The sequence below is a fragment of the Chrysemys picta genome, chromosome 1 (assembly GCF_011386835.1).
Source record: "Chrysemys picta bellii isolate R12L10 chromosome 1, ASM1138683v2, whole genome shotgun sequence".
Taxonomy (NCBI): Eukaryota; Metazoa; Chordata; order Testudines; family Emydidae; genus Chrysemys; species Chrysemys picta.
In genome coordinates this window covers 31,289,858-31,303,920 of record NC_088791.1, presented here as the reverse complement: position 1 = coordinate 31,303,920, position 14,063 = coordinate 31,289,858, and the positions used below count along the sequence as shown (strand labels likewise).

The window sequence follows — 14,063 nt, the reverse complement described above, 5'->3', positions numbered from 1 at the left end:
TCATTTCAAAAATTGTCATGTAAAATAATAACTTAGGCCAAAGACTTTCCAAGAGTTATTTAATTTTAATAACTACTTTAAGAACCAAAAACTTATATAAGGAATAGAAGTTTCAACTTTTTCAAAACAAAATTTCATTTTCTGGCAAAGTAATAAAAATTTTAATAATCTCAGAAGAAATAACTATAAAGTTAGTTTTAACTGTTATCTAAAGCTTTTCTGTCACCAAAAAATCAATTAAAATGTTGCATATTCATTAACCAAACAGCATATTCAGAAGCTAAAAGTGCCAACTAGCCAATAAAGCATAAAGCCAATAAAAAAAAGTAACAGCCGCCAACTTGGATCTAAACATTAGATCTCTTCATGTTCAGCATGGAGCCTAGTATTGGGAGTGGTTTCCTGCTGTACTTGGTGATGTGGATCTCAACATCTACTGAAGGAAGGAGAGCAGGAAAGGTGCACAACAAATCCTTTCTTTTGAAACAAGTTCAAGTGAAGAGCTCCACACACGCTCTACAGGTTGACCATGCCCAGCAAAATTACTATAGCCCTAGGGCTTACAATAACCCTTGGGTAAACAAACTTGCAGATCCTGTTTGGAATTATTATTAGAGAGTAGCTTCAATACTGCAAAGTCCAAGCAGCTCTCATACCTTTAGTGAGTTTTGGAAATTATGCAAGGATTGGGCCTTTTCTACAATAATCTAAAAAGGATATTAGTTAAAACAAGGAAGTAATTATGTGGAACTATACTCCTTTCTTGATACACATACATAATAGCTATTGACATTATATGCATATCTAATTCTCATTAAAGAACAATTAACCCCTAAAATTAATTTTAAAATACATAACATTTTCACAATCCAATTTTAGTGATTTGTAATACAGAAGTATCTTACCTTCCATCTCTATCCCAATCATACACCTCTATTTTAATCGTTCTGCAAAAAAAAATTTTATATGAACAAACATGTTTTTAAAATGCAAGTTTTCACTAAACACCATGCTTAATATTTGAAAACAAAATATGCTAATGAAAATGAACTCTGTTTTCAAATATTAATTTTCCATTAAAAGAAGGAAGGTCAGACAGTTTGGCTGTTTGCTCAGTTTGAGTAGAAAATACTTCCTTGAGCTATTTAGTTATGATTTCCCATTATTTAACATTTTTAGCCATCCTGCACCCTACAAAAAACATTTTATACCAGCCAAGATTTAATACTAAATTCATTTTAGTCCAAGTAATTTTCTTCAACTAAAAAAAAAAAGTTAATGAAAATAAATACAATTAAAATTTCATTAAAGACAAATTTATTCTTTTTACATGGGATTTACGGGATCATTTCCACAGAATATGCCTTGGGTGCAAGCACAAAACCTGCTAACAATACCATCTCTCACATATTGATAATACAGAGAGTTCAACAGTGGGGTGGTCCAGAGTTCTGACTAGGATTGGTGTTATTTAATATGTCTATTAATGATCCAGAAAAGGGCATGGACAGTGGGCAGGCAAAATTTGCCAAAGAGAAAAAAAAGGTATTTAGGTTAGTCAAAAACTAGAGAAGACCGAGGAACTTCAGAGGGGCAATGCACATTAGAAGTAATCATATGAACTACCCTACACATTTCTTGGTTCTTAATTGAAAGTAACTAACTACTCAGGAAAAAGACCTGTCAATGGGGACAGCTCAATAAAAGCCTCTGTTAAACATACTGCAGTGGTCAAAATGGCAAACTTGACCCATATCCCTGCCACCTCAGAGGTGGGGAGACAGACTGTGCCAGCAGAGGAAAGAAAACCCTTGCCCCTTTAAGGAGCGCATCCCTCCTTTGCCTCCCTGTTCCTCATGGGCTTGGCGGCGGGGGGTGGGGGGGGGGCGCCCTCTTTGACGGATTAAGCAAGAATAGGAGGAAGTAGCATAATCCTACTGGCACTTACACACTCAAGGGGCAGGTTTATAAACACTTCACCCGGTCTAAACTGCTATTCTGCACTCAGGACCAACAAATCCCTCCTCTTTGGAACTACAGTAGGACCAGGTTTGCCCTTTGGTGGCTGGGATAGAATTACATGTTGGCATGTATGCTGTGGGTATTTTCACCTTCTTTTCAGCAGCTCAGGGACCCAGTGGATAGATTAGATTGTAAAACTCATGTTGTCACAACACAGCAGGTACCCAGTGCAGGTACTTGTACAATAGGGGTCTGGTTCCCTGATAAACAGGAACGGAAGCAGATTAGAAGAAGGCATCTCCTAAAGAAGATGGGGAATGGAGTTTTGGCTTCTAAATCTGGTACAGTGAGGAGACAAATCTTTTTTCTCAGATCATCATCTTTCATGTGAGGAGAGGGCACTGGGATCCCAGCTGGAGGGCATAAGCGCCCTAAAAATGGGGGCTGGAAGGATAGAAGGAGGAGTAGGGGAGGAGAGTGAGAGCTTAGCGATTTGGGGGGGCAGCCAGCTCTAGGCTGGGAAGGAGGGCCCCAAGAGTTCCTACCTACTGTCAGGCCCAGTCAAGCCCTCCGGGTTCCACTCCCTGCTCCCTGGCCTGATCCCGGGGCCCTGCAGCAGCCTCTTCAGCCCACCTGGGTCCTGCTCTCACCTCCAAGCCGATGTCCCTCCCCCTCAGCATGTGAGAGTTTATTTCCATTGCAGGGGTGCTAACCCACCTGTTCTGTTGGCATGGGTCCCAGAAACAGTGTGGGGACCAAGTTAAAGGTGTGTGTGGAGGTTGAAGACAGCCCCCCTCCCTCAAGCAGAATGGGAAGGATGACAGTAGATGAGTTATAACTAGATGGTTTCCCAGATGTGTTACTTAATAAAATTACAGCCTAGTTAAACCATGTTCTTGGTATCTTGCCTTTTTTTTTTTTGCAGTGTCTGGGACAAATTAGGATGCATAAATGTAATGTAAACATGATGCTATTATAATAAATCAATAGAATGCCCACACCAGTATTACCATGTTCAGAACTGGTCACTGCATCTCAAAAAAGTTATAACAAAAACAGAAGGGATTTAGAATCAGGTGACAAAATAACTGGAGACCTGGAAAGATTTTCATGAGAGAAACTGAAAACTCTGGAACTGTTATAAAGGGAGAATATGACAGAAGCCCCCCAAAAATGAATGGCATTCAGAAGGTAAACCAAATGCTCCATTTACCATTTCTTATAATTAAGGCTAAGATTCTGTCATGCATATTTTGGTAGTAAAAAAGTCATGGACAGTTCACAGGCAAAGAAAAGTTCACAGACGCCCATGACCTATCTGTGACTTTTACTAAAAATATGCATGACAAAATGGGGAGCTGCAGGCTCCCCACATCAACCGGGGGGGCGGGCTGGCTTGGAGGTGCAGGGTCCCCCCACCGCCCGCAGCGAGGTACACCCGCCACCCACAGTGGCTGGGACTTCCCGGGAGACCCGCTGCCTGCAGCAGCAAGGAGTTTGGGGTCTCCCCGCCGCCTCGGAGCTCCGGCTCCAGGAGTGGCGGAGAACTCTACAGCTCCCAGGTGCTGGGGACTCAAGTCACTGAGGTCTCTGAAAGTCACAGATTCCGTGACTGCCGTGACCTCCATGACAAAATCATTGCCCTATTTATAATACAAGGACCAGGGGACATCCAAGATAATTGAAAAAGTTAGCAAATTTTAAACCAAGAGGAAAAACTTCTTTATAAAACACATAATTAAGTTGTGGACTTACTGCCACCAGATATTATTATGGCTGAAACCTTTCTAGGACTAAAAACAGAATTGGACATTTACATGGATAATGGCTATATCCATGAATGTTAGAATAAAAAAAAATAAGGATCTACAACTACCCACTAATTGACAAGATTAGGAAGAAACTCCTATTAGGGATGGGTTTTCCTTAATTGTATTCTAGAGAGTATCTTGTACCTCTTTCTGAAGAATATAGTATTGGCTACTGTCTGACACAGGATATTGGATTAGTTTAGCAATCAGATCCAGTATAGCAATTCTTATATTGCTATGTATTTCTTAATATTATTTATGCATGCAACCAGCACGCACAACTTTGACAATGTGATCTTTATATTTTAGGAAATTATACCCTAAATTGCCAAACTATTAGCCACTTATCCATCCTTAAACAGTCTTCAGAGTCAGAGAGAGCAGCAAATGCTGAATGATAACATAAATGAAAAAAGGTTTCCCTGCCTCCGACTCTTTATGGGTGATTCATAGACATATTTAGAAATTGGGAGAAGATTCTCCTGCTTCAAGGTGTCACTGCTGCTAGTGTATACAGTATTGAGGAAAATGGCTTCCCTAGAACTAACACACTAACAGACCTTGTTAACATCAAACATCACTACTGATACCGTAACAAAAACACCAGGAGATTGTATCTTCTCAGAAAAACCATTTACAGGAAGAGGAACATTCTGTTTTCTGAAAAGCTCCAGTACTAAATGGACTTTATTTAATATCAATGAAGTGAACTAGGGACATAAGAAAATATACCTACTGATTTTCCTCCTCCTTTTAAAACACATTAGATTACTTAATTTTAGTCCTCAGACTACTGGTTTGATGTTCTTTCCTGGAAAGGAACTCTTCCTTGGAGATATGCTTCACAAATAGTTGAATGAATTAAAGAAGAAATCAATGCTTTGGGAGCTGTTTTGCCTCTCTGTTCTCTTGTAAAAGAGGCAATGAGGGGATGAGGTAGTCTGGATAGTCTTCCTCTTTTCCAAGTAAAATTTAAGGACTTAGACCGCATCATTTAATATATAATGTGTTTTTTTAAAAACGTATTTCAGGTTCATGGAGAAGGAAGTGAAGGATGCCTCCTGAGTAGTGTGAAAGTTACTCTTTAGAATGAAGATGGAAACATCTTCAAAGACTAGTTTGTCTCACTGGTGAAAAATTATGAAAATTAGAATTGGCACTGGGAAGGGAAATACCCCTGTTAGTGTATCATAAAAAGCAGCACATCACAAGGAGGCTGTTATTCTAGTATTTGCTACTTGACTTCAAGATTTGAGAGGAGTGCTAGTTACTTAGCCAAACACACCTTGACACTTCAGCCACAAACCATGCCACAGTGATAGATAGTGGAAAACTGTCATGGTAAATCAGTTCCTGAGACAAAAGATTGTTTATTTGGCCGCCAGGGCTTCTCCATAGTCCAAAGTGTCAGTTCAACAAACCAGACACTTGGGAGACCAACTTGGTGCAATTTTCTTAGCAATTTGGGAATAAGGGTTAAGAGAGAAGGTATGGGTAATGTTGGGATTTTTACAAAAACAACAGATAACTTGTCTATGCCTTCTAATGTGGTACCGTTGATCTGCTGTAGAATAGTTACCACTTTTCAATTGTGGCAAATAGCCAAATCTCCCATGAGTTCTCTACCCCCTACAAATTAGATGATATATGTGATAAAATGGCTCCTCCGTTGCTTAGGGTACATGGTAGAAAGACTCAGCCAGTCTGTAGCAATATTTATTTTCCCAGCTATGTGAATGACTGAGTGCCAAAAGTTTCTTTTCTGCCCATTTCAGGATGGACAAATCTTCTTTGAGCAGGGCTACATACTCTCCCCAAAGGGGGTTCCATAGTGAGAAGGCTAGCTGTTGATCTTCAATTTTATACATTTCACATGAGACGTGCAAGAGATATTTAAATCGGTCTTCAAAACCTACAGATTCTGAAAGTTCACACTGGTGAACAACTGCTATTATATACCAAAAGGATTTAAGTTTCTTGTATTCTAAAACATTTTTTCATTTTGGATTTTTCACTCTGAGAAAACAGGTTATTCTTTCCCTGACATGAATGAGGTGTGATGGGGGAGATCTTCAGGAAGTTGGAATTTGGATGTATTATGATAGATTTGTAAGACTGATAAGATCTGAAAATGCTTTTTTGCTTTTTAAAGCATTACTGGATTAATTAATTCATTACAGGAATGTGTATTGTTTTCAACATCATTTAGCAAAATATCTAGAAAGAGTTCAAAATAGCACTGACTAGAAAATCAGTAGGTATAATGGCACTACCCAAATGTCAATGTCTTTAGTGAGAAAAGATGCATTTAGATCTGCCTTCAAGCCCTCATCACCTGTATCAAATATATACCTCCTTTAAAGTGCTTTCCTCTTCCTGTCTGACAGGTCAGATAAAGCTGTTCGCTATAAGTGAATATACAATTTCTTAGAGCCCTCTGAAATATGGGAATTCATAAAGAGTTTCATAAGGAAATTCAAAAATTCCACTTATCCTTAAGAAGCATTTCACAATTTATTAAACACCTTTGTCAGCTAAGATTTATTGTCCAGACCCTTTTCAAACACAATTGATCCTTTTTGTCCGCTGGCTTGGAACATATGGGGACAGTTTTCATTTTTGTAATCATTGGGAAAACTTTTTCCTTTACTACAGAAAGTAGTGCAATATACTGAGACAAGAGCCTTGAACTCTACTCTGCTTGGGTCCTCAATATTAAAAATACCTAGGAAAGTGTCCTCAACCTACAGTTCCAATAAGAATGATAAAGAAATTTCCCCTTCTCCTCAAAAACTTTGGGTCAGTTAGGCTTGGATTTCTTTGTATCCTTTAGGGAGAGAAAGGCTTGCTAGGCTTATTATCATGAAAGTGTGGTTCTCAGCTCTTGGTGAATGAGAATGCTTCTTGCTCTTATGCGGCTTAGTACTGACTACTTGGAGTAGGCTGAGTGACAGATTGCTGTGTACATTTTTGGTGTCCTGTGTACATTTTTGGTGTCCTTTGAGGCCTGGATGAGATGTCCCAACAGCTCCAGATACAAGGTTGAGACAAGGAAGCAGGGACACGATAAATGGGCTGAGAGGGGCCAGTTGCAATTGCAGCAATGTCTCAGTGCACCTAGAAAACACTGGTGGTAACAATGAGAGGTAGTCAACATGTAGAGTTAAATTTTTTTTTTCTGGTGGGTCCTGTCAGAATTTAATGTGGAGTATGTCTATTTGTAAGAAGTTTTGGAGATGCCAAACATTTCTAGACTCTGTGCATGGTTGGGTCTTGAGCTGGTCTGACTCCTATATACACTTCAGGCATACAGTCCTTATGTATGTGGCAGCAGGACAATGCAGACAAAAATCATTTGATAAAATACCTTATTTTTTTTCTGGGACTTTTCCCCAGCAGCCTCTGATATACAAGTTCCACCCCTGAGGAAAGTAGTGCATCAGTATTTGCTTCTCACTGAAGCAGAGCAGAAACTAGTTTCTGTGCACAGTAGTAGCAGTGACTCCTTTTGATGGAGAGAGGATTATTTACTAGTCTGAATTACTCCTGATACTTGCTGCATGATTAATATTTTTGCCTTGTTCATTTATGTGAAATGCCTATTTCTTGTGACTTATCTCCTACCTAAAAGGAACTTTGCTCACATCTAAGTAAAGGATTCAGATAAATATTTTTTTAAATTTAACCAATGTTTTGAACTAATTTTATATCTTCTAAAATGAAGATTAAATAACTCAACCAAAAAATTCAGAAGCAGCAATGCTTACAGACGTTATTCATGCAAGAATTTGTAAGTTAAAAGAAAATGACCTCTGCATATAGAACTGTCTTTATCTTACCTGTCATAGTCTCCATTACACAGCGCTCTGACAGAGATCTTGAATGCCTGCCACACTGGATTTAATGTATTTTTTACAACTTCTGTCTTGTGACAGATTGTAAAACTGAAAGAAAAAAATATATTTTTTCACTTTTGAATGATCAAATGTGGAGTCACAAATATGCAGAAGTAGTCACTCTCTTTATTGCTCTACCTCATTATTTAAAGAATTTAATTATAAGCTAGTATGTCCAAATACAATCTAAAACAGAAGTACAACGAAGAGTAGGACTGGGAAGATTTTACCTAACTGGAAAAGGGCAGATTTTAGAATTTATAAACTTGCAGTTGTGCCAGTTCATGACTGCTGTATTCATTTTAACAGTGGTATTTGGTTCTATAAACATCGGAACTCAGAGAAGGTGAGCTGCATTCTTGTTACTCTTTGACTGCTTGCACATGGAACAACTCTTGAGCTATTTTTCTGGACTTGGACAGACCTACTTCAGAGAGACCACCAGGACCTTTCTAATGAATGGCCTAGCTCTAGAAAATGTATACGGAACTGCTTTTTTGATGCAGATCATTTTTCCTGAATCATGTGATTCTGCACATCCAGAAAAAGTTGCATGTATGTGACCACTGATACCCATTGGACACTAGGCAGAGAGCTTTCTTTTAGAAAGTTTAAACCTTGAAACCACATTCACTGAAGGATAGCAAGTTTTAGTAATATGTCCATTATCTGAGAACAGCTGCAGGATACATAAATTGCAACAAACAGAAGGAACTACACAGAAATAGGACACTTAAAATGTTGAACAGACCCAGAAGCTGGTTAAATAGAACAGAGTGCAATTGACTTTAAAACTTGTTTCACAGCTTGCATCACTTTGTTTTATCTTCCATACGGATAAGAAATGTCTGCACAGATTGACTTGGAAGGAAATCCCAGGTGGACTATTCTGTACATTGGAATCATAAATTTTTTGGTGGAATGCACAACTACTGTGGCCCAAGGAACCAGAACAGAATTTGGATCTGGGTGTTCTGCAAGTTTTTCTCAGGCCGGGTAATCATACCAGTAGAGAACCACAATCCTCAATCCTTCTGTCAGAAAAAGATTTCCAAACTACACATGGGAAAATATTTACTCCACTAAAAAAACAAATCAAAATCTGAACAAAAATTGTGGAACATGGTAAACTTCATGTCCAAGCAGCCTGCCCTTATCACTTCTCATTTCCCACTGCTTTGTTTGTATACCCAAGACAGTAAACTTAGTGAGGCAGACTGAGTAGTCATATTTGTCTGAGCAGTGTCCAGCCACTATTGCTGCTATGTAAATAATAATCATTTGCTTCTGGAGACAGGTTGTAGCAACAGATATCCATAGATGCCAAGTTTTGTGCCGCTCCATTTCTTGACAGTGAGAAATAGTCAATGATATCCCATTCAGGGTCCATTTGTGTATCAATTCCCATCATTTCTGCTTAGAGATACTATTAATTTTTAAAATAAATTATCTTTTAGCCCTCATTTTACATTCAAAATAGTAAAACACTATTGGTCAGGAATGAGATTTTGTACCTCAAAAATCTCAGGGAAGTGGCAATAATGATTTTTGATTAATGATTTTGATTTTTGTTTCTTTTAAAATAAAGAGCAATATGATGACACATCTCTTACATTCATGATTCAATTAACCTCAATGGTGCTGAATAAAAATTATTTTAAATTTGAAATGTTTTTCCTTCAGAAAAGAGGTAATGCAATGAATTCTAATGCGGCATCTATTTATCAGTTATCTAAAATAGGTTAAAATTTATTCCCTATAAATGATTGCATTAAATGGGAGATATACTTTGGATATGGAAGTTAAGTTTTGATACCTACAAGCATTTTGTAGCTGAACTGAAAAGATTCTATTCTACTTTAGGTTTGGAATTTAATACTAACAATCACACTGTTAATTGTTTGGATGTGTTGGTTACCAGTTTTATAACAAAATTACTACAACTCTCTTGGAAAGTTAGAACAAATTATTGATTTTAATCATACAAGATCGAACCTGAGCATTATTAGCCGTTTTACACCTAATTGTTGAGTTTGGATAATATGACCTATTCAGATAATGTCCAACTAAAATGTGTGAAAGGTTTACAGCACATAACTGTTATAATTAGACAACATGTAACAAAAAGGTTATAATTAGAAAGGTTAGGATTCTTCAGGCCTGGTGCTTGGGCTGCCTCTCCAGTCCAGTCTTCCTATTCAAATCAAATAGGGCCTTGCAGATTTCCAGCCCAGGCTCGAATAGAAGAGCCTCTCTGAACTGCTGATTCCTCAGAAGTCCCACACAGACCTGCTCGCAGCTATAATGTCCGATAGTCACACCCTGTTCCAATGACTGTGTCCTGGCTCCTGCTGCAGCCTGCTCTGTACACAGTTCTTGGGGCTTTCTCCTTGCATCTGGCTCCCAAGCTGCTGCTATTTTCCCAAGAACCAGATCATTTCCTTTCCTTCTATCTAATCAGGAGAAGGGGATGTGGAAGGGTGAGAGGGCTGATGAGAATGACCGTTTCTTGCTTACCAGGTTCATCAAAATCCTTTCCTAAGCTCCACAGACCCTATATTTTATCCTTGTTCTTATTGTGAAGGAGCCCCTGAAGCTCTGAGCCAAGCTGGGGAGTACTGATCCAGCTTTTCACAGGAGTTCTGAAGAGCTGCTCCTTGTGTCCCATTATAATCCGGTTTAAGGGGCTACTAGTAGGGTTGCCACCTCTGAGGTACAAAAAACCTGGACATCTGGGATGATCCTTAGTTCATAAAATTGGACAGCTCGGTGCGTGCACTGAGCACCCTTACAAATTTCCTAGGATAGCTACCCCAAAAAAGGGATGATCTTGGGAAAACCGGGACAGGTGGCAACCCTAGAGGCAAGTAAGGAATTAAAGGCTCATTGTGGTCACTCTCAGCAGCATGCAGAGGCAATTATGCCTACCACTGATGGGGTGTGGTTCTTATGGACAGGGCTCAGCCACACTTATCAGCACTCAGGAGGTTCCCTACTGATGGTCTATTGACTGTCTGAATGCATCAGTGGAAGGGAGAGGAGAGAGTGGCCTGCAATTTTTCAATAGAGCCCCAAGTACTTTCCTGCTGCACTTTATAATCTTCAGCAGCTGAGCTGTTCCAGCAAACTGCCTCAGAGAGGCACAGTACTTGGCAATAGCCACTTATATAGAACAGCCTATGCTCCAGAATTTGCCAGTAAGACTAGTTCCCCACGGACCCACCATCAGGCATGGCTAGCCTCTGGACTGCTACATTCTTGAATATGACAATGAGCAGTATACCAGAAAGGAAGACTCCAGGAAACAGGTTAAGCCAATTGCTAATAGACCCACATAAGCAGTCCCTGGACCAGGAATTAGTAGATCAGATATTTCTTAAGTGGAACACAACAGAGATAAATCTATTTTAGTGACATAAGCATGAACGTAGAAGATAGATACATCTGAAAATTATTTATGTACCGAGAGATTTTGAAATTTTGTTCATCGTCTTTTTTCCCTCAGGACTCTAATGAAAAGTTTAAAATATGTCTCCACCTTCCAGCAAAAGGATTCTTATCTAAATCAATCTTTGTGCATTAATATATTCTTCACAAATTCTTCTAGAATTCTATTAAAATTTAAGATTTACCACGATTTATTTTCCATAATAATAAATTCCATGCCATTTTTCATAGCACTCTAGCTTTACTCATAAACCCATCTTTAAAATTCCTTAGTTACGCTATTTTAACTGGGTGTTAAAATAATAGTCTTATTTCTACACTGCCATAACATTATCTAGTTTAGATACTTGAACTTGTTAAAACAGTAAACTATATTCCAAGAAAATGTTATGAGGTTACAGAACAAATTAGAACTTGCAGTCTGACAAACATCATCAAAATGCAATAACTGTGTATTATACTACCATCATCAGATATCCCTATTGTCTTTATAATTTTGTTATCTACCTGCCATCTTCATTGCTTCGATGAAATACTAGGAAAGGGTCAGATTTCCCAAAGAAGTCCTTCTTGTCTAACTTGTTCGCACAAAACTGCATAAGTACAGAATCCTAAAAAAGAAAAAAAGACAAAAATTATGCTCAGCATGTCATCTGCAAAAACAAAGAACAAACAACAAAAGAAAGTAGTTCATTTATATTTTAGCATTTAAGATTACTCACCTTCAAGATAATCCCTGCACATTCACATTCTTGGGATATGCCGACAGTGCAGCTTGGCCCAGTGAAACCTTCTAGAAGCAGTGCTCACTGAAGTGCTCTCAGATCCCTTTTGTCTCCAAGCATTTGGAAGGCAGGACTATAACAGGGAGACAGGTCATTGTGCACAAAATGCCTCAGTTCCTTCCATCGCCTTCTTGGGTCCAAAGTTGAAATTAAGACTGAGTAAGAGGGGAAGGTGGGTGGGGAGTGTGAATATGCAGAGTTCATCTTGAAGAATTTGGTTACAGGTGAGTAACCTTCATTTCCTCTGAGTGGCTTCTGCACTTTCCTACTCTTCGGATAGTTGGATAAGCAGTACTCTTGTCTCTGGATAGTACAACATGGAGTCCTAGTTAAATAGAGACTGTAATACTACTTCACCAAACTGCAGCTGACCTAGATGCCAGCTCTAAGGAATATTTCCAAAGTTTACGAAATAGAGCTCCACGTAGCAACTCTACAGATTTTTAATATGAGACTATTGTAGCTAACAGCCCAGACAGCAACTCCACCAACAATATGTCTAAGGCAGGCCACAGAAGCAGCCTTTGTTCTAGTCAAGGGCACTCTAAGCCCTTCTAGAAGAGGAATAGATGTAAGTTTAAAAATCTCTCCATACTTATTCTAATTCACTTAGAAAGGCATTGGCATGCAATTGCCAGACCGTTACTCTTTTCTGAATGACACAAAAAAAACCTTTAGAAACTGCCTGTATTCCTTAGACTGATTCAAATGGATACCAAGAGAGCATTAGCCCTCTAAGTTGTGCTTCCCTGAGTGAAAGTAAAGCTTGGGAAAATATACTGTCAAGTTTATAGCCTGGTTAAGATGGAGTTTTGTTACAACCTTGAAGGGAAATTTCAGATGCAGACAAAGGATGATGATATTTTTGTGAAACCACTGTAAGGGAGAGAGGGGAAATCAGCAATAAGAGCCTGCAACTTGCTCACTCATCTAGTGAATTTAATAGTTACCATAAAGGCTGCCTGAATTGTGATATGAAACAGGGAACATTCTCCCATAGGCTTGAAAGGAAGTTCCATGAGCTAAGTACTAGATTGAGGTTCCATGTAGATATGGACTCACTAATCAGAGGGTAGATGTTCATTAATCCCTTCAATATCTCATTATAGCATGTCTAAATATAGTATTTTGCTTGACTACACTTTGATGGTATCTTGAAGCCAAGATGCTTGTGAAATGTACTTTTACTGACCGTTAGGACAGCCCAAAGGATTTCAAATGAAGTGATTACTTCAGTATGGATTGAACAGGAGCTGAAGCTTGGTTCATGTTATTGTGGGTTACACATGAAAAGAAACTTTTCCACTTATAATCATAACTGGTGAGTTGACTGCTTCCTGAAGTTGAATAGACTCTTTATTTTTTCCAAACAGATAGCTCAAGCTCTAGGGCCATGCCGTCAAGTGGAGAGAGTCTGGATACGGATGGCAATTCAATCTCTCTGTTAGGTGAGTAAGTCTGGAATTGCAGGAGACAGATAAAACCCTTGTGATTGTCACAGTATCTGAGAATGACTAATGTCTTGCCCAGGCCAGGGCAATCACAATAACCTTGGCTTTGTCTTGTTTAATTTCCAGTGAACTCTGAATTAGAAGAATTGGGGGAAATGCAGAGGAGACCTACCTCACAGTCTAGAGGAAATACAACCTGCCTTGAAGCAAAACTTCTTACATCTGGAGTTGCGTCTTGTTGCAACAAGATGCATCTCCGGATACCTTCACACGGAGAAGATATAGTTTGTTACCAAGTTCTTGAGTAACTACTTGTGCTGATCATGCAAGTTTCTGCTCAGCTGATTGGCCAGTATCGTGTCTTTGTTTGCTTGTTCATATAAAATATCGATGTAGTATCGTTGGTAACTACTTGAGCTACTCTGCCATATAGCTGAAGGAGAAAGGATTTGAGAGCCCAAAGTATTGCTCTTAATACTGATATGGAGTTTTTCCTCTCTGAACTTCCAGTGACTGAACTGTCAAATTCTTGTAACAAGCTTCCAGCCCAGATTGGAAGCATCTGAGTCTACTGTGTCTGACAGAGTTGCAGGGTTGAATGTGGGGATAGGAACACACCTCTGGGTAGTGTCTGTATTTGGTGTATAGTGTCTTTTTAGCCAGTGTAGAGGCCTCATCTTTAAATGTGTACGTAGTGTTATGTATGTCACA

At 38.9% G+C, this 14,063-nt stretch overlaps 1 protein-coding gene across 16 annotated transcripts in view; it reads right to left on the bottom strand.

The window, feature by feature from the left end:
* CPNE8 (copine 8) overlaps positions 1-14,063 on the bottom strand; it is a 276,759-nt gene that overhangs the window by 148,200 nt on the left and 114,496 nt on the right. For 13 of the 16 annotated variants that reach the window (XR_010589758.1, XR_006174072.2, XM_005286837.5 and 10 more), the window contains 3 exons: positions 11,624-11,727; positions 7,613-7,717; positions 906-947 (listed from right to left, as the gene is read on the bottom strand). Coding sequence is in view for 13 of the 16 variants with exons in the window: in XM_005286837.5 (XP_005286894.1) it covers positions 906-947; positions 7,613-7,717; positions 11,624-11,727 (251 nt within the window). In the remaining 3 variants the exon portion in view is untranslated. Of the gene's footprint in view, positions 1-905; positions 948-7,612; positions 7,718-9,622; positions 10,123-11,623; positions 11,728-14,063 lie in introns of those variants that run through there. The other 3 variants (XR_010589760.1, XM_065554382.1, XM_042848637.2) reach the window with 3 other exon arrangements.